We start from the raw sequence: 27791 nt of genomic DNA, 5'->3' as shown, positions 1-27791 counted from the left end.
AAGGCCATATAGAATCATAGAATAGTTAGGGTTCGAAGGGACCTTAAAGATCATCCAGTTCCAACCCCCTTGCCATGAGCAGACACATCCCACTAGATGAGGTTACTCAAGGGCCCATCCAACCTGGCCTTGAACACCTCGAGGGATGGGGCAGCTACAGCTTCCCTGGGCAACCTGTGCCAGTGTCTCACCACTCTCAGAGTGAAGAAATTCTTCCTAATGTCTAATCTAAAATATTCTTGTACATAGTTAGCTGTTAACTTGTAGATAGTTAATTGCTACTTAATTTGAGTCATGTTTGATCAATTCTTGAATGACAAGCAGAACCCAGGTAATCTTTATCAAAAAAGAGAAACTACACACTTCACATCAAGGAAACTTTTGAAAACAGGGACTATATGATATATCTCTGAAGATGAGGTATCTTTTTTGAATATTTAAGGAGAACATAGTTAAAGAGAACAAGCATCCTCCTGCCTGAGCATCATCAGTGCTCTGCAAAACCAAACCGGAGAGTAGATACCTACAGACGACTTAAAGTTGGTGCACAAGCATTGTTGCTATATTGCAGAGGCCATAAGGGGCACAGGCATGGAAGGCAGCTTGTACCCTGATCTATGCAACCAGTTACTTTTTGTTGTAAGAGTGTTAGAGCATTTCCACGCTGTTCTCCAGAAGTGTTGCAGTGAATCAAAACACTCAATTCCCTGTTTGGGAGGGAATAAAAATTTCTTGTACTCCTAGATGAATGTAAGAAGTACATTTGGAAAGTGATTGAGAGTATGTTTTTCTACAGTACTATTTATACCACACCACAATGAGTACTAGGGAACTATGAATAGGTGCACTGTGTCAGTCAACAGTAATTATACTACAGTACTCCAAGTCTCTGTTCACATATATGATAATAGATTGTGCTAAAAGCAGTCCAGCCTCGTTTAGCTCTACTTAGCTCTAGCTAAAATTCTACCCTTTTTTCTCCCTTCATCTAATTTCTATGAACAAAAAGAGGAACTTCAATATCTTTCTACATTCTCCACTCCTCTTCAGTTTTATTTCACTGCATCACTGCAGTCCCTGTTCAAGTATACATTTTTTGCTTCTAATCTATACTTAAGAGTTTCTAAATGTAAGCCAAAAGCTTCTCTTCAGTATTTCTACAATGCGTGTTCCAGTCCATAACTATCACTTAAGTGACCCAGTAAAAGCAAGACATATTTCCATTTGTATTGGCTTTATGCATTTGATAAAAATGGCCAGAAGGTTTAAGGGTCTTTTTAAAGATCAAAAAAGGATATAAGAAAATATTTTCTTGAGAAGAGTGGAAAAGGCAGCAACTAACCTAAGCCTAAATAACATTTCACTGCTGGTAAGACACCAAAGTTTTAGACAGAGTACTTCATTTTACAATGAAAAGGACTTGGGCTTCATTGCATTTCTATTTAGAACGCACTACTGGAGAATCAGATTTGCAGGGTTGGGTTTTTTTCCAATTTAAAATGCACCTAACATCAAATCAATACAAGTTACTATAATTTTTTTCAATTTCTTCAAGTGCTCCTTGAGAAACAAGGAGATATTTAGTCCAATAAGTGCAAGATGTGCCTCAGCTGAGGTTACTGAAAATCCTCTCTCTCAATCTTATCTTGAGAATTGTATGTTCGTGCTATTTTATCTCTAAAAAATTAGTATTCTCCCAGGAAAATCCTGGTTCAGAGCAGCAATTCAAACTCAGTATGAAGAAGCTTCCTTGTTTCAGAATGCCTTTCAAGAATGGCTACATTTATGACTTTTCTTGAAAGAACAACATGTCTCCATCCAAATATTATTTAAACATTTTTAAAAAGTTGCAGAAGAAAAGCTGAAGAAAAATTTTAAGCTGTATGTAAAAAGATGTGCTTTCAGAGAAAAACCCCAAACAACTACAAAAAAACCTGTTTCCTCTCAGATCTGCATGGAAGAGCATGTTTGGTAGAACCAGCAAAGAAAGATAATCCATGTGAGGTGGAGTGACAGGAAGCGCAGTTTTGTGTGCTCTATGACTTCTACATTCCACTGGTTGGAAACACACAGAAATTACACTTGAGAAAGCAAGAAAAAGAACATATGACTACCCCAACCCCACCAGAATTACATGTATAGACTCTAACATTCATTTTACAGCAGCATATCATGGGGAATAATTTACTCTACTTTAAGGATGCAAAAAAGGAGCAATTATCTCCTACACTGTCAAACACACGGGGATATTTTGCAGTTACACAAACTGAATCACCTTTGTTCATAGCAAAAATGTTCCTATTACTACAAAATAATTTCTTAATAACCATTTCCCTTCCAAGCATCCAGGTTGTTCATTTTTAAAACAGTTTTACAGTTTGCCAACCCAACTTATTATTTTAATACCCATCAGATATATTTTACTATTAAGAGGCATGTTCACCTACAAAGTGTAAGTTTATTAATGATGAACCATGCATGGTGACATCATCACTACTTTAAATGTATATAATATCAAATGAATAAGCACTAATATTAAGCAGTTCTGTCTCCTACATAATATTGGTCTGTTACATGTTATCCTGCTCCCTCGCCCCTGTAAGACACCACCAGTCTCTATCCCTGCTTGGATAAGTGCTACGTTCAAGGTTCCTTCACTTCATCAGCACAGCGAGAAAGGACGAGAGACAGTGCAGGACACTAAGCTGAGCCCTCTGTAAATTAATGAATTGTAGTAAAGGCCTGCAGCTCTACGGAGTGGCCATGCTGTTGAGTAAAAAGAGACCATGTGCCCTAGAAACAAAAGTAAATAAAAACCTCCCTTGATGAAACTTTAAGCTGCCTACAGTACAGGAAGATATTAGCTGGGAAGTTAGGAGTTAATCAGCTAAATTCCAAGACCTGCCTCAATAATAGTATGTTTGTGTAATAGTATGACATTTCTTATACCAGTACTAAGAAAAGAACCCAATGATGTGACTTATCACTACAGGCCATTTTTGCACAGCAATAATCAATCCATAATCGCAAACCGTTAAGCTCCTTATTTCAGTATAAATGAAAGATGTGCCCCTACTGTAATTTTAACATTAAGAGTTACTTTTCATAGTAATGGAAAGTTACTCTATTCACAACAGAATACACAGAAGTTATTCCACAGGGCAGATGTGCCTGCAAGAGCAATCCTCCTACCATGCCACCACAATTGGCTTTGTTGAATATGGCTCCCAGACTAATCTTTTGGGATTAAAGTATTCAAGTGTTTCACTGACAAAAAGCACTTGGAGCTTGATCTTCCCTTACAACCTACTATAGACTACCATCCTGTTTAGAATAAGATGCAAAATCTATCTACTGTAACAAATCAACCATTTAAAAAAATTGCCTCATCAGCTCCAAGTATCACTGCCAAATCAATAACACTGGTATGTAACAAGGAGCAAACAACCAAAAAAAGTCAAGGAGATACTTCTGAGGAAAACGTAGCAGACTAATTGTTAAAATAACATCTATGCAAGATTCTCTTCTTCAGTTAAAACAGTCTGCATACTGATTAACACAAGTATAGGTGCTTTGATTTCAGTGGCACAGCTGGGAACTGAGTGCACAAAACAAAGCAAGAAGCAGTTTGCTCTTCACCCTACGTTCTCCAGCACCTGGGCAGTCACCAGAAAAATAAAAACAGAAAAATATCCCATTTGACTTCTCAAAACTCCTCAAGCGTCCACTAAAAAAAAATACAGGGTGCTCATAGTCTTCTCAGAACAAATAAATTCAGAATCATTGAATCACCAGAATATCAAATAAGCAGAATGGTCAGGATTGGAAGGGACCTCTGGAAATCATCTAGTCTACTCCCCCTACTAAGGCAGGTTCACCTACAGCAGGTTGCAGAGAAATTTGTCCAAGCAGGTCTTAAATATCTCCAGAGAAGGAGACTCCACAACCTCTGTGGACAGCTTGTTCCAGTGCTTCATCATCGTCATGGTAAAGAAGTTTTTCCTCATGTTGAGGTGGAACTTCCTGTGTTCCAGTTTGCTCCCACTGCCCCTTGTCCTGTCACTGAGCACCACTGAGAAGAATCCGGCTTCATCCTCTCGATCCTTGCCCTTTAGATATTTGTAAGCATTGATAAGGTCCTGTCTCAGTCTTCTCTTTTCCAGGCTAAACAGACCGAGCTTGCTCAGCCTCTCCTCATAAAAGACGCTCCAGTCCCCTGATCATCTTCATGGTCCTCAACTAGACACTCCCCTGTAGTTCCTTGACTTTCTGGAGCAGGGAAGCCCAGAACCAGACATGGTACTCCAGATGAGGCCTCAGTTGCACAGAGCAGATGAGAAAGATAAGCTCCCCCACCTTCCTGGCCACACACTTCTTAATGCACTCTGGGGTACCACTGGCATTCTTGGCCACGAGGGCACATTGCTGGCTCATTGTCAACTTGTTGTCCAGCAGGGCTCCCAAGTCTTTCTCCTCAGAGTTGTCTTCCAGCCTGTCAACCACTAATCTGTACTGGTGGCATGGGGTTATTCATCTCTATATGCAGTACTCTACGCTTGCCTTTGTTGAACTTCATTAGGTTCCTCTCTGCTCAGCTTTCTAGCCTATCCAGGTCTCGCTGAATGGCAACACAGTCTTCTGATGTATCAGTCACTCCTCCCAGTTTTATGTCATTAGCAAATTTATGCATAACTGCACACTAAAGACTGACTTGCGAAACTGAATCTTTTTTTTAACGACCAACATGCAGGTCAACCAATCCCTTTCAACCTGCCTCTTTTGAAAGCAATCACAGCAAGAACAAATTGCCTTTTAAACTCAGTAGCTTCAGCACTTTCTGCTGCGATAACTTATGACTGCTAAGAATACAAAAAACCTGGCACTACAAAGAACTAAAAAAAAAAAAAATCCCTCAACCCAACAACAACAAAAGAACCCCCCCAAACAGAAAACAAACCACAAAAAAACCATGGTTTCTTTCAAGTTACAAGGGAAAGGTAGAAACCTAATTCCTCATACTATACATTGAATCCCCTTATGCAGTATAACAGAAGCATGACTCAAACAATTTAACATCAAATTTACCTGATGATTTTTCAGTCCTAGTGACAAAAGCAAAAAGGAATAGGCTAATGGAAAAAAAGAAAAGGGGTACTTACAAATTGATAACTCTATCCAACTGGTGTTTTGAGCAAGATTGTTGGCTGCTCTTGTCTTGTTTATGCTGACTCTGCCCCAGCTGAACAAACCTGGAAAAAGTAGATAGGAGAATAAATCAAAGAAAGTAAAAGAAATATCTCCCAAAATTCAGCAGATGTAATAAGATGACATCAAAAAATGAGTCTTCAAGTCATGTTATGAAAGTCCCTGATCATGAAATACCTCTCTGGTAAACAAGAGACATTTCTAAAACTTTGGAAGGGGTGCATGTGTTATTTGGAGTCACCAAGTATGTCACAGGATAGAAACAGGCATCTGCCTCTATGAAACAAAGAGCCTGCTACAGTCAACTTCCTATGTTCTTTTCAAAGCAGTCAGTCAACAGAAAAGATACAAAGTCTCCCAACTTTCAGATTTAAGTAATTTCTCAGCCAAATTCAATTTATCCAGCTGAAACACCATCAATCCAGCTCACTTATTTCCAAGCACAACATTTGGGCAGAACTACCCTATCTCCAAATATCTGCTGGAAGAAACTAAAGATACAAAACATTGCTACGGCTTTTTTCTTGGCAATGAATGGAGCAATTCTTTAGGAAAAAAGTTGGTCCCTAATCTTATTCACTCACTCTAAGAAGAAAAGTCAGAGGGTTTCAAGTATGTGTGTATGTAGTTATCTCACACTTGAAATCAAATTGTTCACTCTCCAACACACCTGTGCTACTGAAAAGAGAAGTAAATGTTAGTTGCAATATGAACATTTTAATTTTCTGATGCTGTAGGTTTTTTTAATAGTGAGTTTCCTTTTCACTTAAAAAATAGTTTTATTGGTCTATTTCAGAAATATTTACTACAATTTTAACAGAGGACAATTAGCAATTCAAGAGCAATAGCATGGAAAATCATACAGAAGAAAAAGAAACAACGCATTGCTAAACAACTTATTGTAACTTCTCTTTCTGCTTCATTCAGATTCTATACTGTTGAAACAAAAACCTCAGAAACACTTGACATCACTTTGGACGTTGAAGGAATAAATACTTACATTTCTAAGTAAATGTAAATAGAGGTAATTAAGATAATCTAGGGCAGGAGCTTGCTATTGAAACAAGCTTGAAAAAAGAACTAAACCAACAAAAAAAAAAAGGCAAACTAAAGATGTAAGTATTTTTATTAATTGCTTCAAATTATCTAATATTCTGAAACAAACAAAGCCTCACTAAACACAACCAAGTTACCAGGCATCAATAAGACACCACACACAGTTGATCTGCAGTATACACCCTCCAATTATTTGAGGGACCTTCTGCCCATTCTAATCTCAGCCAACCTGTGTTTCAGTGATTTCTGTTTGGATGAGAATTAATACAATTATCTCAGCCATCAGTGAAAATGGGCTGAACAGATTCAAATTACTTTTCATTTGCATTTACCTATATACCTAACACAGATCAGCTGACAAAGTAATTTAACCTGAGGTATTTTAAATCTGTGAGTCCCTGATGGCAATAAAGAGAAAAAAACAGGTAATGTGTCCAACAATGTCAAGTTAAGTCAGGATCTTACACCTCCATCTCCCTTATTACAATAATAGAAAAAGAATTGATGTGAGAACTATAATCATACTGTGAAATAAATTGCTGCTATTCTCAAACAATGTACATCGTTATAAAGGATCTATACTTTCCACATAGATCAGCACATCAGACTATAAATAGCACTATTCCTTGTTAGCCAAGAGAGATAAGAAATTTGTAACTGTTATATTTTTGAAACCTGCACTGCTTAAAGGAAACGAAATGAACACAAGTTGTTTTTTTTGTCTTGAAAAGGCTACAAATAGGGAGCTTCAAACCCTCATGGAGTTTACAGTACTACTGTAACAAAAGACAGAACATTAGTCCAGCCTGAAAAAATGATAAAATGGGAAGTAGCTGCAATTCTGGATATTATCACAGAGTTGTTCATCTGACTCATAGGAGACACCAGCTTGCATTGGGCCATTTGCAGAACAAGAATAACTATCTGGTACACCAAAGGGTAATTGTTAAACTGGTATCTGTTTTCTAGCAGTTGAAATAAAGAACAAAAGTTAAAGGCATAGGTGTATTTAAAAATTTCAGAGATAATGAGAAACAACCTCCTCAACCTTATTAAAGAGTACTATTTTCAAATCACTCAGTGTGTAAGAAATAGGTGGAAATTGAAATTTCAAGAACTAAAGAGGGCAAGAGAAGCAGCTGTCCCCCGTCCCCCCCCAAACCCAGAAAAATACTTTCAAATAAAAGTAAAAAAAAAGCTTGAGAGGATTAATGATTAATGAACTAAGTCAGGATTAATCAACATGTATCACCAAATGAGAAGATATCACAAACTGAAAAGGTTCCAAATATAACAAGGTAATCACTGCTGTTACACATTAGAAAACAAAAATAAGTGCACACAAGCCCCTTCCAATGCATGCCTCACAAATATTCACTTCAATATACGCACAGTGTTTTTCTAAGATGACATGTACTTTTGTCACACCTCTTTTCTCAAACTCCATTAATTCTACATTCTAAGTAGGAGTTTTAAATGCTGGTTTATTTGCAAATGCAATTTATTTGCACTCCTGGTGTCTTGCAATTGCTCTCTTGGCAACAGCATTATAAGTCTTTAGGAACTAAGAGGGTCTTCAGTTTGGATCTGAATTTCTCCAACTGATCTCCAGTACTGAATTCCCATTATTTTGACTAGTTTTCAAAGAAGACAACTGCCGTTCAGGAAAGAATCTCCTCCACCAAGTAACTGAATAAAGTAACTTTTTGATTCAGTTCTAGTTCACCTATAATTTAAATTACTCTAGTTAAGTTTTTGCTTGAGTTAAAAAAAAAATCAAAAGGTTCAAATTAATTTCTGATTTAAGAAGAAAGGAAGATTTGAACCAGTTTCTTTTTAGTTTCAGTGTTATTCTGTGATGTTGAGGAGAGTATCTCAGAAGAACGGCATAAGTTAACATTTTTTAACAATGGCAACAGATAGCCAGCACTCCATATGGGGTTCTGGCAATTCAGAAACAGTATTCCTGATGCAGTGGGAGTCACTGCATTTTGCTCAAGAAGCATACTATTAATTTGCTGATTGCTCTTTGGGAGCTCACAATTTATGGCTCCTGCAGGAGCAGTGACAACTATCTTGAAGAAGACAAAAGTCCAAGTTACCCGTGAATAAAGGCAGAAGATTTTGTGCAGTGGGAAGGATTGACGCTTGCCCACCAACTCTTGCCTCCAGATGCTCCCAGTTAAGTGAGCAGCTCCCAGCTCCTGAGGAGAGCCTGCAGGTGCTATGCAGCACGCTGCCTCACGTTGTAGTGCCTTACCTCAAAGTGCAGAAACTGAGTGGGAGCTTGCTGGACCACCTAAGGAGCTGTACTTTGCCTTGCACTATCCCGTATCTTACTCATTTCCTGTACGTATGGTTTGAATTCACAAAACCATTCACTAAGGTCAAGTAGCAGTTTCATGCTGTTCAAAATGCAGTATGTAAGAGCACATTATTACACACACTGTTTACTGCTGTGCATATATATACACGTATATATATGTTTGCATGTTGTTATTTCACAGAATTCCAATAATGGCAAGGGCCAAACTAACTTTTCCCTCTCCTGAAACTTCCAGTACAAGTATCTATCACTTAGACATCCATGCTCCTACAGTGTGAATTATTCTGACTGCTTTTCTCAACTTTTCTCCTCATAGCCTCTACCAGATTTAGTAACAATCTCAAGGTCACCCTATGAAAAACACAAGCTCAGAAGACCAAGATGTGTCATGAAAAAGGCTGAATAGTATTCAGAAAAGTAATTTTCCTTGAACATCAAAAGTCACACATTTATTTAAACTTCAGTAAAAGGGAACATTTAACACATATGTCTGTAAATTAGACATTCTGTTAAAAAAAGACTAAACTTCTGTTGGTTTGTATGCATTCTTCTAGAAGAGGCTATTTTGCTTATCAATGATTTGAATTAGCATAATTCAGTATTTGAAAAATGCAAAACTCATAGACTACATAGCTTAGAACCATTGAACCACTCCTAATGTGGAATTTGCTTATTAATTTCTGGGGCTATATTAAGCGACAGGTATTTCTACTGAAGTACTTTTAACTTCAGTTCCAAATTTTGCAGAGACATCTGCATAACTTCCACTGAAATTCGAGTTGACACAGTCATCTAAAACTAGTTTGATTTAAAAAACAAAACACCAGTAGTATATATATCCAAATCTGGCTAGAATTTATAACTTAAGTTTAATCAGAGGCAGCACTTTGACAAGGTGTATTTAACAAGCTCCAATTATCGTTTACTGACTACCACTGGAAATTTATCTCACCTAGCATATATCGCGAGATCATCTTCTGAAGGAACATCTGAAAGATTCACTCCATACACGTCTTTTGTTGACTGCACTACATTCTGGAACACAGGAAGAAAGACTAAATCTGAGGATACCACAACAACATCTGAAGAAAAGATTGCTTTCAAGCAAGGAGTTATTTCTAAAGCAGAAAACAACTTCAAAAGTGCAGGCAAAGCCAAACAAGTTTCTCACATGCACAGTAACCTTAGCTTGTGCAGGGTGGGTGGTTTTTTTAAAAAATAAAAATAATTTATTAAAAATATTATTCAAGACATTTGTTCAACAAGTAAAGGAAAGGCTTTTTGAAAGATAACATCATATAAACCAACATTGTAGGAGAATAAATTATATTTATAGGACATATAATGATGTAGGTATTAAATTCTATTCTGTGTTGGAGCTTAATATAGAATAAATCATATTCATTCAGAACATGCTCCCACATTTGCTTTCACATTTCCTGCTGTCAGTTCTGCAATAATTACACACTTCAGGTTGAACAAAACTATTTTTATTTTATACATTACACAATCGTGTCAGTCAGCTATAACAAGGGTCCAATGCACATGCAATACTTCATTAACTGTCTAATGATTCAGTGTTGAAGTGAGGGGTTTACTGACAAGACAGGTGTGACTGCAAGTAAGTCAACTATAAAAATAGGGCTGTTTAATTCAAGAAGATCCAAAGTCAAAGAACTCTGGAAAGACACGTCCTGACCAAAAATATAAACACATTTATTAACTTCTGTGAAATGTGAATAGGAAAGAACTAGCTATTTGGGCCACGTGTAGCGTGCATCCACATGCTCTGGCTATCTACAAGAAAGAATTTGAAAAAAAAGTCACATTAATTGACAAAAGATATTTCCATAATACTTCATACTAATCAATATTTTCATTACATTATCATCCAAAGGATTCAAAGAGAACTGGAGTTATGCTAGCAAAAAGAGTAATACCTCACAGTTGAGAATATATTTTTTTCATATGACTGAGCATATGCAATTTCACTATTATCCTGCCACTGGATTCAACCATAGTAGTAGTAATAACATAGAACCAATGTGACAACATTATCATGCACATTTTTAAAGTTTGTTTAATTTCTTTTTTTAAAATGCCAGACCATATAATTCTGAAACAGCAATTAAAAATCTTCACACAAATCAGGTTAAAATTTAGCCAGATTGAACATTAATTTACAGTTATATCCACCTGAGCAAGTGGCAACATTCAAAAGGAATAGATTTATAATAGAAAGAGGTGGTGCTCAGGACCTCAGATCCATACTACACATCTGTCAGGGGATTTACTCCAGCTTGGCTCCCCTGGACTAAATGTTGATTATGTCATGTGTGCTTCACTATTAAATGACAAGAATAATTGCAAAGTTTTATAAGTAGCTGCGCTAATATCCACACAAAATTACACTGGAGACTTTTTTCATTTAATTTCTCAGTGCTTCACTTCCGAGTGTTCTAAAAAAACCATTGGTTTTATTTAAGGAAATGTGATTTTTGAGTCCATGATCAGCCTTCTTGCCTGCCACAGTGATTTCTTACCTCCGTGATTTTTGTATTGTCTCCAGTATCAGTCACCTTTACTGGAGTTGAACGTTGAGAAACAACACCTTCATCTTCTTTGTCTGTCCCAGAATCATCTTCAGAACTACTTGACACTGCTTCCTCACTTGGAGGTGGTGGAGCACTAGCAGCTGTTTTACGCTGCAGCACAGTTTCTTCTCTATTACTTTTGTTCCTATTATGAAATGCAGGGTGTAGTAATTAAATCAGTGAGAGATTAACAAGTAGTTAAAATTCCTAATTTTGGTTACAATCTTACTGGAGGAAATGAGTTCTGTTCTCTGGAGCAACTTGTTGCTCATCTTTTGAATCCCCCAACTGATTTACTTTTCTTCAATCTCTTCTTATTCTAGTGCATTTAAAGAGAGCTCAAAGGATTATGTCAGCTTTTATTCTCCAATTCTTCACTTAAAACCCTCCCCTAGACTGAATGAATAAAAATTCATTGAGATATAACATCTTTGGGTTTGATCTGGGAAAAAGTTTCACTTGCTGTTAGTTTAACAACATTGTCCACTCCACTACCTTTCTTAATCTTGGGCCTAGAAATCTTAATCATGATGCCATTTTTTTCCTCTCCTTTTCCATACCTCTCCCTTCAATTTAGTTCTTTAATCAGCAACATTTCTTTACGTGTCATGTATTTCTCACTCTAGAAATTCAAGTCAATATAAAGAGGTGCCTTATTTGTAAGAATTTTTCAAGACACGGCATCTATATTTTAGCAGGCTAACACTGGGTTTCACTGTACAAGCTCTGAGAGGCAGACGTTACTTTACCCATCAGAAATTGTACCACCCTTATGTCCTCCACATCCTTTCCTATAGGCCACAGACTGGTATGCGGTTACACTTTCCTCTCAGACATTGTCACAATTGTTCAAGGACTCTGGAGGAAAAGAGACTGGAAGGCAGGTAATGAATATGTTTATAGATAAACCAGTTCTGGAAATTAGGGAAGGAGCATCTCCTCCTTGCTGAGGTGTCTGTCTGTACATATTGTACGTGACTCTAAAGGAAGGCCCTGAAGGAAGACAGCAGCACTCCAAGAGGCTTTGACAACACCACGCAGGTTGGTGCAGATGCTATTTTGAGTTGGAGCTCTTGTGTTCTCAGCAGCAAAGGCATGGAGGCCACCAGTATCATTTGAGCTCTAGCAGAGCACGCCATGATTGTCAGAGACAGTTCTAACTTTGGCATCAAACTCAGCAGTTTATCCCCTTAGTCAACTAGCTAAAAATTAGATGCTTTAAGAACTCATATAAACAAGTAGGAGAGTTGTCCCAAAGGTTCTTGATCTGAGAGCACACCCACACCCAAGGTCACTTATATATATATCAGAAGAATTCTTACAGCTGGAACAAATGCCTCAGGGGAACAAACAACACAGGTTAAGTTTAATTTCTGACTCAGCAGAAACTGGCATCTCCTTAGACTAGAATTCACAGAAAGTTATGAAGACATACTGCATTATTTGCAGAGAAAATTAATGTTATCTTCCCTATTTTTCTAAATAAGGTGAAAGTCACAAGAAAAGCAGTCCTTTCGGAAAGCTAGAGAATGGAGCAAGTAGCTGAACACTGGTAAATGTCCCCACATTCACTACTAGTAAACCAGAACAAAATTTTATATTTCAGACTTACCCCAACACTGATTTTCCAGTTTCATCAGGTTTACGAACAGTAAATGGACTTGGATCAATCCCCACATTCTTTGGCATAAAATCTCTAGCAAAGTAGAAAGGAAAAATTGCTCATGAGTGAAATTCAACACATAATTTTTTTAAATTTCCTGGAAGAACAACCTCTAACATCTACTTTTGACTTTAAAAAAATCATTATGAAAAGAAATATCAAATTCTAACTTCATAATTTTAAGTTAAAGTAAAGTAAATGTAACCTTTGGCATTAAAAAAGCTTTCAGTTGCATTGTTTAGTCCCCTAAAACTGCAAACATTACCACATGCTAAGGAGGCCTGAGCAATGCGCTCCACTCCCATGCTGAAGAAGGCCTGTAACTCAGCTACATTGATTTCAGAATGCTGCCAACACTCAAACTGCATCTACAAGAAAACATAATCTTCCTGAAAATCTTTAGCTAAATCATGATTAAGATCATGCATAGAATATCCAGCTGAGTGCTACCAAAACCCAACCAACAAAAACCAAAAACCCAAATGTGACCAAAAAAGCCTCAAAACTCAACCCCCATATCTGGCCAGCTGTAAGAACCCGATAACTGAAGAAAACAATTGTAAAATGAGAACAAAACAATGAGAAAACAATTGTTTCAAAGGCAGCCTCTGTGATCTTAGTTCAGAGGAAAACCTCATTTCTACGCCTTTAAGTGCCCAAACATTTGGCACCATATAATGGAAAATGATTGGAAAATTAAATGATATTTCAACAGAATTTTTTAGAGTAGCATTTCCATTTCAACATTGTGATTTATTTCCTAGAAGTCTGCTAAATTTGAAGCTTAAAAAACCCCCATACAAACACCCCAGGAAACCTATTATGTTGCACAGATTTAACCAAATACATCAATGAACATGTAATTCACACCAAATCAAAGATTTACAGTCACAAAACATCCCCATATACCGTGTAGAATTGGTCATTGCCAAGCAGAAAGTCTCATCAAAACTGCTCAACTCATATGGCCGAAAAAACTCATTGTGGATATCAATTTCCTCTTCATACTTGTGGAATTTCTTCACTGTCAGTTTGCGTCTGTTTTCAGCACATGTCACTGGGGAAAAGCAAAAGCATGTCTTCTTACTAACAATCCCTGACTTTGACAAATTCTAAACAAACAGTAGCCTGCTTACCTAGCTACCCTACCAGGCATTTTTCTACAACCACATCCCCTCTAAGACTAGAAAATACAGTATAAAGATGATGCACACCACATCTTTAATAAAAATGCATTATCAACCACCATAATTTGATTTCCCTCCATGATGACAATTCCTAATAAAATATGCTCCACAGTACCACAGAGAAATAAGATACTATACATGTCATCTGCAACAGGAACATGACCACCAGCATACACTGTAAATATATGGTAATAGGCAAGGAAAAAAATAAATGAATGAACTAAATGATCTTTAAGTTCTCTTCCAACTCAAACTCTTTTAAGTGTGTCCTATAAACACATGGAAGTAAAGTTTTAGCCAATTAGGTATGTGTTGCAACCTGCAATTGAAAAACCATAGCTCATTGTTGGGAAAACAATAGTGTTTAGCAATCACTATGGAAACATCGTGGGTTTTTTTTCATATTTGGGATCTAAAACAGTTAAAAACCACCTGTGATTAAAACTTCTTTTTCAAGATACTCTGTAAGGCAAGGAGCAAATATAGTTCCTACCTTCATCAAAAGGAAGTGGTAAATGCTTTAGCACACCTGTGGTCCACCAATAAGTATAGCTGTACAGGAAAAAGAGACACAACTGATACAGAAGATTTGATCTTGTATCCAGTCTAAATACACATAACAGTTACCCAGCCATACAGGGTCACATTTCTTTATAATTCAAGTGTGGAAGAAAATAAAGAATTATCCTCGAATGGAGGTCTTCAACAGGCTCCTATCCTACTACTTTGCTTTCAGGCTATGAAATTTAAACACTGGAAACTCAGTAGAGTTATGGAGGAAGGAGTGTTTTTTTCCCAATTAAACAAAATACATTTTAGGTGCCTCCCTCTACAGCACTGAAAATTAAAATCTTAAGACATACAGAAGGCATTTAACTATTTCTCTTGTTCTGGTCTTTTTTTTTTTTTTCTTATAAAAACAACATTGACCCCCACCCACCACTCATTATTCAGATCCTAAAATTTAGGAAAAGAGTCTGAAGAAATGAAGGTTGCTGACAATAAAATCGGAAGACTGTCAAAGCAGCTGACTTCTGCACACAGATATACATTTTGATGTGACAACTGTTCTAGGTCTGAGAACTGAATGTTGGCACAGCTAACAGCAAAAATCAGGCCCTGCTGGAAGCTTACTCAGGATTTCTGAAAAACAACAAAGGAAGTCAAGCAATATTCATAAAATAAATCATGTTTATCCTTCATTCATATTTTCATATTTTTATTCTCCCTTCTCAAATATACTTTAATTTCTTCTCTAAAGTTTATTTCTAATAGTTTCTTCTATTTCACTATTTGGGATGAAAAATATTTATCTTCATTTTTTTTTATTTCAAACACGTGTGTATTCACAACACTATAAGGGCTCTAATCAGAGTATTAATGTGATTAGCTCCTACTCATGCCAATGTAGCCATCTGGAGTAGAAACAATGGGTGTATTCCCATGCCCGGAGACAGAGCTGCTACTGGGACTTAGCAAACGGTGCAGAACATGCAGGGCTACAGATTTCCATTCTAAGAACTGTGTATGTCTTAGGCAGAAAGGCATGAGTTGTGCCTGACAGTCCCGTCTCTTCTTGAAGTACTGCATCAGGCCACGCTAGTGAGCCATTTGCTCCAGCGTCTTCAGAAACTACACAGGCATTATCCAGTTTTGCTGCTTGCATAAATGATAAATAACGTGGCAACAGAACATAGAGAAGTTCCATATTCTTGTGAATCACAAGTCATAGAAAAGTAATGCATGAAACTCTCATGGAATCTCTTCTTTTTGACGGAGAGTCAAATGCAACACAGGAAAAGGAGAGAGTCAAAAGAACTTTCAATGACAGGAAGCATTATATTCCTTCATTATCTCCTTGACTAGGAGAAGTCTGTCTAGAAAGCTGCCTGGAGGAGAGGGACCTGGGGGTGTTGGTTGACAGGTGATTGAACATGAGCCAGCAGTGTGCCCAGGTGGCCAAGAAGGCCAATGGCATCTTGGCTTGGATCAGAAACGGTGTGACCAGCAGGTCCAGGGAGGTTATTCTCCCTCTGTACTCGGCACTGGTGAGACCGCTCCTTGAATCCTGTGTTCAGTTCTGGGCCCCTCACCACAAGAAGGATGTTGAGGCTCTGGAGAGAGTCCAGAGAAGAGCAACAAAGCTGGTGAGGGGGCTGGAGAGCAGGTCTTACGAGGAGCGGCTGAGAGAGCTGGGGTTGTTTAGCCTGGAGAAGAGGAGGCTGAGGGGAGACCTCATTGCTCTCTACAACTACCTGAAAGGAGGTTGTAGAGAGGAGGGTGCTGGCCTCTTCTCCCAAGTGACGGGGGACAGGACAAGAGGGAACGGCCTCAAGCTCCGCCAGGGGAGGTTTAGGCTGGACATTAGGAAAAAATTTTTCACAGAAAGGGTCATTGGGCACTGGCAGAGGCTGCCCAGGGAGGTGGTTGAGTCACCTTCCCTGGAGGTGTTTAAGGGACGGGTGGACGAGGTGCTAAGGGGCATGGTTTAGTGCTTGATAGGAATGGTTGGACTCGATGATCCGGTGGGTCTCTTCCAACCTGGTTATTCTATGATTCTATGATTCCTTTTCTCCTATCTTTATTATCGTTTTTCATTATTTCCTTTGCTGCTGTGCCCGAGGAATCCAAAAGAGGCACTGCACAGATCAGCTGGAAGAAGTTATATGAAGAACTTGTCCAGTAGTCTAGTAGAAACAAAAAATTACTTGGAGGAGCTAACTTCTTATTACATGGAGGTGTCATTTCATTCACATGAGAAAACATGCTGGTTGTATATTATAAGTGCTCAGAAGAGATTCTGGCCAGAATGAAAGGTAAAACTAATTAATAAGTAAATGAAGAACACTAAGGTTTTTTTAATGCCCCACCTCATTTGAGAACAATATCGGTGACAAATGAGAAACAGTTGTTTAACAGAGTAATAGATGAAAGGCAGACGAGGACATTCCTATATTTTAACATATCAGCTGAATTAATTTTTGACATACAATAGTGTTAGGAACCAGTAGGCAATAAAATTAATGTTGCATGGGTCATGTCTGCCCGAAACAGCACTTGGCTGTACAACTGATATCAGCCAGCATCAAAAGAAACAGCAGAAAACGACTGAAATTTAGAAAGTCATATTGCATGCCAGCTTCCTCGACAAATTAATAAAATAAGCAGCCAACAGGGCCTGAACGCACTGTTCAAACACTTGTAAACTTTCCTAGACAAAAATCTAAATGCAGATATTCAGATCTACCATTTGTCACACAGATCTTTAAGACTCACAGAATGAACAAAGGTACAGTGAAGATCCTAAAAGACAAGATCTAGTTAGCAACTCTAATAATGCCCTTATTAAAATGGATTTCTTACTTTTTTATACAGTATTAGTATTTACACAGTATTTATAATGCTTAACAAAATCATCCCACATTGTGAAGCACTCTAAAATTATTTTAAAATTTTTACATTTCAGGTCTATTACTTCTCCATAATGCCGTGCAACTACAATGGAACACAAATGAAGAAAAATAGTCTTCAAAACAGGCTAGACAAGGCTGAAAGGAAGGTAGAAAATCATGGGCTTCTTGGTATCCACAGCTGCAGACCCAGTGCATTACACAAAAAAACCCAAACAAATGCTATCATCATCACCTAATCTCAAATGCAACAATGACTTTATAGATCTGACTGTGAAAAATACACCTGTATATTGCTTAGTAAGACAGTGGTAAATGTACTGCAGTAAATAATGGAAGCATTTCACGCTGTAGGATAGAATTTCATAAGAAATGCAACTTCTTCTTTAGTACAAAATAACATACTAAAGCAAATCTTTCAAAATACCAATATCCAACTTTTTTGTCAGCTTTTGTAGGTTTGTTCTTTTTCAAGTTTTTGTAAAAACTTGAAAACCAGTAAGCAAGTTTTTGACAGGCTGACCAAATTATTTACTTAACAAGATGTATTTAAAAAAATATTAGAGCAGTATCAAACACAAAAAAAACAGAACAACAAAATACCTTCGCCTGGTCTGTGACAGACTGAGGGTGTTCTTGTGATGCAAATAAAAATCAGTGGGAAGTTCCCAGAGATGAGGTTTTCCTTCTGTAGGCTTGAATACTCCCAGAAAGAGATTGATAGAATCTTGCCTGTCTGCATCTGTTAGACAAGAGGTACACTTAAGGCCAGGAACATCGCACAACTCAAGCCCATTTAGGCACTTGCTTATTCATTATGTTTGCTCCTCGCAGACGGAGTGTGCATCTTCTACAACTTCTACAGGGACCTATGGGCTTCAACCACCTCAATGAAACTTCATTTAGACCTAACCTTCTGCCACACTGCAGTGCGTGTGGGGCTAATACCAGCACTGCCTGTTTCCTTGGGTTCTCTCACAAGAGCCAACGCAGAAGCTTAGAGGATTTGCGGAAGTAAGACATCACACTGCAGCTCTGTCTCTCGCTCCTGTATACACGTGCATGCATGAAGCATGTGCATGTATCTATGCATGTTTCAGGGAATCTGACATATCATGATGAATTACTGCAGTCTAAATAACAGAACGATTTAAGGAAATTAAACGGTATCCACACAATATACAAGTTTCTAGTCAAAACATAGTCAGTAAAATGATTAAACTTCACAAGCATCTTTTAATAATTTTGATTTTTTTCCTGTTGGATTAAATAATCAATTTCTCCTGCCACATTCTAAGCTTCACCAAACTAAAGGCAACTTCTAAGATCACATTGTTACATATCATTGTAGATGAAGCATGACAAGAAATGCTGTCCTTAACTTACACGTCTAAAATCTCTCTTGCTACCTAGCTGCTGATAGGATGAGTTACAACAGAAGAAAAACTGAAGTCAGGTGAGATCTTGGGGATGGTGGACTGCGATAAAGACAGTTTTGCAAGCAGAGTCATAGGGGCAGAGGAGGACTTACATGCAAAGGGTCTGCAGATAGGAGAGAATATGTGGAGAACTGGGCTCTGTCTGTGCCCTGAGGAATCAGCATGTGGAAAGCTCTTATCTCCACTCGTTTGCACTTCAGTAATTATCAGGCAAGGAACAGTTCAGACTAGTTCAATAGACAGTGCTACTCCTTCAGTTCTCTACGCATTTCAGTGAGTATCATAAGAGCTGAGTATCCCTTCAGCAACATTTCACATCAAAAAGACACTGAAGTCTCAGTATACCAGAAAGCAGGTAAAAAAAGATAGGCAGAATCTCAAAAGCGGTGGTATGACAACAAGGACAATGTTGGTTGCTGGCAGCCACCAAAGTTTCAGTCAACACCTCCTTCTCCCCAGAATTCCAATGCCTCTTCCCTATGTGCAACATTTAGTATTTTTTTACAGGTAATTAGGACAAACAAGCAGCTCACAAATGAAGAGCCACAGAGAAATTTGGTGACAATAGGAAAATGGAAAAGTACAGTACTTTATAGAAGTGTGCATATGTGGAGGTCAATATTGTATGAACAGGCTCACAGTCTAACAGGCCAAGGCTCCGAAAAGCAAATGAAAGAGGAAACCTTTTGACATTGCTTGGCTCTACTTCAATACTTAGCGGACCTTTCATCTGGAATATGGCTTTTTGCTTCCTTTACTATCCACTCATACTTCCTCCAGCTACTTTTACTGTTCCTTCAGGGCACTCTTCCAAAAAGATACATATTTTTCCTTCTTTCTTGCTCCTCACTTTAACAATTTTCTTAAGAGAATCAACTTAGAAACATCAACTCTTCTACACAGCAATACTCAAAAGCACAGCACATGTAGGTCCTTACGGTTTGCAAAACATTGTTTCTGCAAAATAGCATCACAGTTTAACCAAGGCATAAGGAGAGAATAAGGAAAGCCAGGAACTGTGCAAAAAAGGTATACAAAATTCAGTAAAATGTCTGAAAAAAAAAACCCTTGTTGAGGACACTGAGAGTTAAAAAGAAAGGAAAAGTCACAACCAGTAACATGTATTCTCTCTTCCTGGTAACTTATTTTGTTAGCGTTCTACAGAAAATGCTGAACAAAACTCAAGAAAGCTCTCTACTTTAAGCACAGAAACCAGAGGAGCCCTAAAGACAAAATTAACATGAGCAAATCAGTTAATTTCTGAAAGCTAAAGGCAGAGGTAAGCCTTCTTTGTTAATTTATCACTGTTTAACCTGTCAGAAACAGAAAGTGTACTGAAATCGCTAACTAAATAATGGTAAAACAATTAGAGTAAAACAAGATAGTTCAGTTAACAAACTAGGTCACTACTTACATGACAGATGATAAAATGAAATAAAACTAAATGAAATTTGGCCAGTGAAAACCAGCTTGAATTTAAACTCATAACAACTGAATTAACCAATTCATTGTCTGAAATGGTCTATTGCAGCAGTTCATTAAAGCACTTACCTTTCTTCCATCAAAAAAATAATGACTGCTGTTGAATGTTACACTGTAAAATGACTTAAACTCTTTCTTGTACTTACTGTTTCAGTTGTGCAGTGGAGTTTTAAGCTTAACAGAAATACAGAGTATTTATCAGCAACACTTTTCTACTCTTACTTGTCAACTTATAATTCAAAAGCAGGTCAAACCCCGTAACATTACAGGCTTTTTGTGCATTAGTCTTCAAGCAGGCACAAACATATATGTGTCTGGAGAAGCAGATAGTTAACTTGAAAGGCGACAATTTTCTACCTGCCTTACTTTAAGGGTTGAACGATTTTATGACTTAATTTTGAGCAAAAATAATGAAAACTTTTGTCTTTCTTTAAAACGCTGCACAGAGAAACCAGGATATTGAGCTTTTCCAATCAATTTTCTTATCTAGGCAGAAAAATCCCTCTTTTCAAAAATAAATAAGAATGTGTCAATGCACTGTGGAGCACAGGCAAAACAGCAAACAAGTTCTCCCTTCATTGTTAGCACCAAATGTTACAATTATGTACAAGCAGGCAGAAAGACTGCACTGATTTTTCAAAAGATACCGCAATGTACGTGTTTACTAGCACATTTTTAAGGCCATTTGAGAAAACATGAACTGAAGGGACCATTTAATTGAATTAGCTTAAAATAATCTACTACTCTCAATCTGAGTTTGCGACTGCATTACACAACAAATTACTAAATCATGACAGACCCCACACAAGTGAAACTATAACATCCCACGATTAAAATATTATAGTAATTAAGTTTACTTTCATACGATGCTACAAGGTAGTTTACTATGTCCAGTCCTGCTTGTGGTGAAACAGATTATTCCAGAAGCTTATTAGGCAAGTTGCAACTCTAACACTTAAGTCTACAACATGACATTACTTTCTAAAAAGTAGATAAGGTAGAAGAACATTCATTTGGAATACTATTTCCTAAGTTCTCTGACAATCACAAATTAAAGAAAAATGTTAGAATTCAACTAATCAGAATGCTTGCCAGAGTGAGTGTGGAAGGAATACTTAATTCTTCCTCGATGGTCTTTTTTCCTGGTACAACTCATTTGTTTATGACCAGGGTACTTCAAACAGCTGAATTCCCAAACTACACTGCACCCTCTATTTTTTTCAAATGCTAGAATTAAACCCACTTCTTTTTCAAATGCAGAATTTTTGCCTTAACCTGTAAGACTCTTTCAAGTTACCATAAAATTAATTGTCCCATATTTTTAGGAGGAAATCTTGGTTTTCTTCTAAGCTTCAGTCACTAACTTTTTTCTGAGAAGAATTTTTTAATGCTTCACTCTTCTATTATACAGACAACATATTACAAATTTGTAGGTACAGAAAAAGTGTAGAAAAGCTAAGCCACATATAATGAACTCAGGTGAAACTGCATTCAAATTTATCTGTCTTACAAATCTAAGTCTTATCCACTGAATTAATATCTCCAGGCAAGTCACTTAACAAACGTATGTTTTTCTTTTTCTCATCTATGCAACTTAGTAGTGATTATCCAAAGAGCTATGAGGTCAACAGATGAAACCATTTTCTTAGAAGTGTGAATTATTTTTAGAATCATGTATTTTTTATGGTAGACAAGCAGAGAAAGTGTGGCTAAGTGATTTATTTAGGAATCATTGCTACCAGGCCACTTGTAATCTTGTTCTGAATCTGATAAACTGTATGACTTCAAGCAAATCACTGAAATTTCCTGAGACTGTTTAACACTGGTCCATAAAATTCATAAGCATTAAAAAAAAGTTTCTTAGATCAGAACACCAGGAAATGCTGCCTCATGAACTAAAACTGCTTCCTTTATCCCTGCTTTCTGATAAAACTTCAAGCATAAAATGTGGCACATTAACAGGCTTGCAGATGCCAACTAAACAGGCAGTGTTGGACAGTGAACCTTTACATTTCACAGAAATTAATGCTTTAAAAATTCATACTAGAAGCGCAGCACACATAACACTGAATGCTATGTTTCAACAGTGTCATCTTCAAACACAAGAAATACACAAAGCAACAAAAGTACTTGGCTCAAAAGGAATCAAATATCAAAACCATAGGTAAATTCAGGAAAGTGTGCAGCACATATATGAAAGTTTAATTTATCACATTGACTTCAGTAAGGGCTGACATACGTTTTTGTACTCAGCTACACATTCACCCGGGTGACAAGACTGATATCACTTTGTATTCTTCCTTATCTTTGTAACATCTTTTTCAGAACACATTATTTTACCACTGGAACATGTGCACATCATGAATATGCTTGCAAGCAGACCACGACCCCACATGTGGATCTAGAACTTTGCTCAAGCTTCCACCTAACCATTCAGTGGCTGAAATAACAGCTTCAGAAATTTGTTGCATCTGTTACTTATCAGTACATGTGACACTGCAAGTGTGGTTCCTTTTGCTCATAAGAATTGACGAAGTCATACCTTATTTCCACTGCAAACAATAAGAGACCATATCACTGAAATAAACAAACACTCCATTTTTCATTTAATCTAGGCAATTGTGATACACAAATTACATTAATTGCATTCAGAAATAGTACTTTAAATGTTGTTCTCTCACATTTTGCTACATACACAGAATTGTCACTAACACAAGCAATAACTTCAGCCAAAGAAATCAGAGATTACTGAAGTATTTCTAGCCAGTGTCCAAATCACTGTTTTAAAGTTCACAGTGTTATAAATAATTACAGTCTATGACAAAAATAAATGCTACTTCCTTCCCTGGATATGCAGCTTTTGCAAAAAAAGGGTAATAGAGGACTGACATAATATTTAGAACACAGCAGCACTCAATGTTTGTCATCCTGACATGTCTTAGACGATTCTTTGACCATTTTTGTAGATCCTTCTCATGATTTCTAAAACCACTAAGTGTTTGGGGGTTTTTAGACGTTATTTTGCATAAGGTTTGGTTCAGTATTTTTCAAAGAGGTTTCCTCTTAGTGACGTTGTCCTGAACAAAGCAGAACAGTATCAGTGACTGATACAAGCCAGTGAAGGATAAAGCTAATATTTTACTACTTATGGAACTCGAAAAATAGTTTATTTACTTAGTGGACCTTGCTTTTTTAATTTAGTTTTGTCTTTTCTACGACAGACTCATCAGTTAGAAATTTCTATTCACACAAAACAATTACAAGCATCAGAGTTTGCTTTTTATTTGAAGTTCCCAGAAACTTCACGAGAAACACTTGCCTTCTACTTGTGTTTAGATTTAGATTTACCAGTTTCCTTATACGTGTTGAAGCCATTTTCTCCATAATTTTAACGGTTCTATAACAGCCACCTGCTTCTCTATAGATCTACAAATGTCACTGGTGGTTTCGGTGCTACATGTGTACATTTTCCAAATATTTCTTACATCAGTTCACTACATTTTATCAAATAAAGCTGCATGCTACCATTTGTATTTGCATAGGATATACTCATCAAATCAAAATACTTATTTGATATCCATCAGATTTTACTGAATTGTTTAGAAATTAAACTGCATCTCTGTCATTAGATCACAGTATTGATTATTGAAACATCATAATTAAGATGCTTTTAAAATAACGGCTTAAGAAGAAAGCACCTAAAATTAAATTTACCTGAGAAAGCATTACTGTAATATCTTGAGAGTGTTTGCATAATATCTTTGGAATGCTGAGTCCATGGAGCTATCTTTCTATAGGTCTTTACTCTGTGAACAAGCTGAGAACCTCCATATTGCAGAGAAAGTGTGTCTCCATGATCTTCATATAATTCTTCAAATAATCTGAAGGACAAGCAAAATGTGTCATCTATCAAACTTCTGAAAAGAGTTTTTTGAGAGAAAAAATAATGAAGTAGTGCAATAATAAAGTCTTTCTGTTTAACAAACAATATATTTTCTTCTCTTAAGTATTTCTGCCAGTTTACAAACACAAACATTTCATTAAAACGTGCTATTAACTTACAAATACTGAAATTTAAAGCTATGTCTCTATTCTTTACTCAGATAAAAATGTGGAAAATTAATTAAGATATAATAATTACTAAGAAGGATTAGACTGTAAGATCTTTGCTAATTTATAATATATCAGAATGCATTCAGAGTACAAAATATGCACTTCTGTAAATTCAAGGAGAAGATTAGCATGTCCTGCTGGGATGGAACAAACATATACCTTCATAAATTAAGGTACTTTAAGTTCCCTATATGGGACAGAAGATATCAATATCTTAAGGCTATGTTTTCTGTCAAATCCATTGGGAATGAAGTTAGCATAACTTTCCAAAAATCTCCCTAGTTACAATAATGATGGCTTAGAGGTGCAAACTGAATAAATATGGTTTGCGAGAAACATGAATGGTAGTCAGATACCATTTGCTGGAGCTGGAAAAATACAACTCCAAGAAGAGGGTAGAAAGAGTTGGCTCCATAGATGAATAAGGAGAGCTGGCTAAAAGCAATGCAGTCCTCTAGCATCAAGAAGCTGACAGTAGACTCCAAACTGAGAGCAGTACAAATGGCAAATATTATAAAGAAGCATGACAAAACATGACAACAGTTTCAAGAAACAAGGCTATCTAAAGGAGATGACATCCAGTCTAAAATATAACAGATTGAAAAGTGCTTCTCAGAAATGGAGACTAGGGTCTGGCTTAAGTAAGACAAGGACAATGTTAAAGAGGCTGAAAAATTAGTTAAGAGGAAAAAAACCAAACCAAAACAAAAAAAACCCACAACCACCAAATCTGTGGAAATGTATTTCACCTCAGTACAGCAAGACACAATAACCCAGGTATCTGCATGTGATAACTATAATACCTGAGAAGAAAGAAGTCCTTAAGAAGTGCAGAGAAGGGTAGAAACAAAAAAAATAAAAACCAAACAAAAAAAATGGTAAAAAAAATAAATGAAAACAACAAAAGTATTTCCTAAAGAAAGTTCAAAATAAAGGAAAAGTACTGCATAAGTAACCCAGCAACCATCTGACTGCCCTCTGCAAAAGGTTCTGGATGAAGGACACTTATCTGAGCAGCAAATCAATTTCTGTAAAATCAAAATAGCCATCCAGCCAATCTTCTGCCCAAGGTCAAGTACAAAAAGATCAATTAGGAGGAAACATCTGCTTATTCATTTTAAAAAAAAACAAACAAAACCAAAAGCAAACAAGCCGACCAACCAAACAACCCCAAAATGACAAAAGAAACAAACCTCCACACAAATTGTTCAGAGTTTATGATACCATGTATTAGAATCTCCTGCTTGTTTCTTAGAGTTTGGTGGGCTGGCTTATTTGGTGTTTGGGGTTTTTTTGTTTGCATGTTTTCTTTATACAAGGGGAAGGATGGCAATGCTGGCCAACTAAAAGCTAAAAAACTGGCTGAAGGCAAAAACTGATGGGTAAAAATATAACATCTCTAAAAAATTTTGCAGTCAGCCATGGGAAACTGATGAACAGCATCTCAATGGCACTGCAATAATGGTTCACAGAAAGCAGACAACACGAAATTCTTAAAGGATGTTGATCCACTTGATTTGGAAAGGACTTGCGGAATTAAATTACTCTTCCACAACCTCCAATCATTAAGCCTGCAGTCAAACACAGACTATTTCTGTAGAGAAAAAAAGTTAACTGCATAGGATAAACTAAACTGCTATGTTATGCTTTTTCTATGAAACTTCCTAGACAGGATAACAATTACACTGGAAGAATCACTAACAAAGTCACTAAGAAGACTGATCGTTCTAGACACAAAATCAGACAGTACATGGCACATGGTTCCTTTATCCTCCAGGATGGAAAACCAAAATATAATGCTGACTTCAGAAACATAGTTCAACTGAAGTTCTGGATTGTAGCCAGACAATAAGACCATATGAGAAAAATAAGAATTAGGAGGAGGACAGACACATTAGCTAAATTAAGGTAGACAGATAGATTAGCCTCTTTGGCCAGTTAGAAGAGTGAAAACGAAAAGAGAGCACAGAGGAAGCAGACACTAGATGTGAGATAATATAACGAACAAGAATATAGGAGTTAAAGACTGCACAATGGAAAGATAATACAGCACATGCCTATCTTCAGAATTTACTGCATTATGGAGCAGGATTTTTTAATTATGCTGATGACAGTAATTCAGACACAAGTCTCAACAGATGATAAAATCGGTTTCAGACAGGCATTCATCTAGTGCAATGGAAAAGACAAAAAAATAGTCAAATGTGGCCAGATAAATGTAACCTTTAATGTCAGGCTAATAGGTACACTTCAAAGACATTATAAGAAATATGGTATCAGGGAAATCAGAGACAAAACAACTACTTTAATCTTAAGACATGATGGCAAGAGATGGAAATTTGGGGCTTAGGGCATAAAGAGGAAACATGGAAGACAGACAGAAAATGTGAAAATTGCAGCAGGAAGCAACAGAGGAAATTTGGGCTTACAAAATAGGGGTGGGAAAGAGGGGAGGTAGTGAAGCCTCAGTAAGTTGTAGCTGTAGAGGAAACCACAGATACTGGATTTAAGAGACCTGTCCACCTCCTGATCCCCTCTAGTTAGAACCCAAAAATCCCAGAAGGTCGCACAGCAACCGGTATTTGCAGCAGCAGTTGTTTGTTCCCAGAGGTAAACACACAGCACCTAGCAGCAGTGGATGCTAGCACACTGTGGAATCCAGCCAGCGAGTGCTCTTGCTGGCCACTAGGCAGAGGACAGAAAGCACTGCTCGCACAGTGAGCACACATGCTGCAAGTAAGGTTGTTTCTGTGGATCATACCAGCTCCTAGCACCAGGCAAGCACTGGAAGCTAGTGGGAGAAAGAAGATAGGCTGAAGGTACGTCTCGAGTGAAGAGGAGGAGGTTACAGAGTACTTTGTCTTTTCTGAAATATGAGATACTTCTCCACCTTCTAAAACTACCAAATGAAGCTGTAAGTTTCACAGACGCAACAACAGCTTTAAGGAATAAAATCACATCACCTCAAGGACTCTTACATTAATTTCTTAAACATATTCACAACTTAAGTAGCTTAGTTCCCCCTGACCCCCAAAGCATTGCAATTTTAAGTTTTCTTAAATGGTTGAAGGATGCGTCTGTAAGAATCTTGATCTGGGAGAACAACTTTGCTGAAAAATTTTACTAAATAAATCAAAAAGTACAACATTTTTCCAAAGGAGAAGTAGGAAATGGCAAGGCAAGATGGACTTCCATACAAATAACAGTTCGGCATTTTCCATAAAAGCATGTACTTATTTCAGTTTTCATCAGGATTTTCCCTCAAGCATGTTAAGTAAGTGTAAAAGACTGGGGTGGGTTATTTTTTATTTTTATT

At 37.1% G+C, this 27791-nt stretch overlaps 1 protein-coding gene across 1 annotated transcript in view; it reads right to left on the bottom strand.

Moving 5' to 3' along the window:
• Window positions 1-27791, bottom strand: part of FIG4 (FIG4 phosphoinositide 5-phosphatase) — a 72229-nt gene that overhangs the window by 10114 nt on the left and 34324 nt on the right. The window contains exons 15-22 of the mRNA XM_069851702.1: window positions 24077-24243; window positions 18045-18183; window positions 14525-14583; window positions 13754-13901; window positions 12794-12877; window positions 11131-11326; window positions 9540-9622; window positions 5160-5249 (exon numbers count right to left, since the gene is read on the bottom strand). Of these exons, the coding sequence (XP_069707803.1) occupies window positions 5160-5249; window positions 9540-9622; window positions 11131-11326; window positions 12794-12877; window positions 13754-13901; window positions 14525-14583; window positions 18045-18183; window positions 24077-24243 (966 nt within the window). The remainder of the gene's footprint in view (window positions 1-5159; window positions 5250-9539; window positions 9623-11130; window positions 11327-12793; window positions 12878-13753; window positions 13902-14524; window positions 14584-18044; window positions 18184-24076; window positions 24244-27791) is intronic.

Source organism: Phaenicophaeus curvirostris, chromosome 2 (assembly GCF_032191515.1).
Source record: "Phaenicophaeus curvirostris isolate KB17595 chromosome 2, BPBGC_Pcur_1.0, whole genome shotgun sequence".
Lineage (NCBI taxonomy): Eukaryota > Metazoa > Chordata > Aves > Cuculiformes > Cuculidae > Phaenicophaeus > Phaenicophaeus curvirostris.
This window is presented reverse-complemented; position numbering and strand designations above follow the sequence as displayed.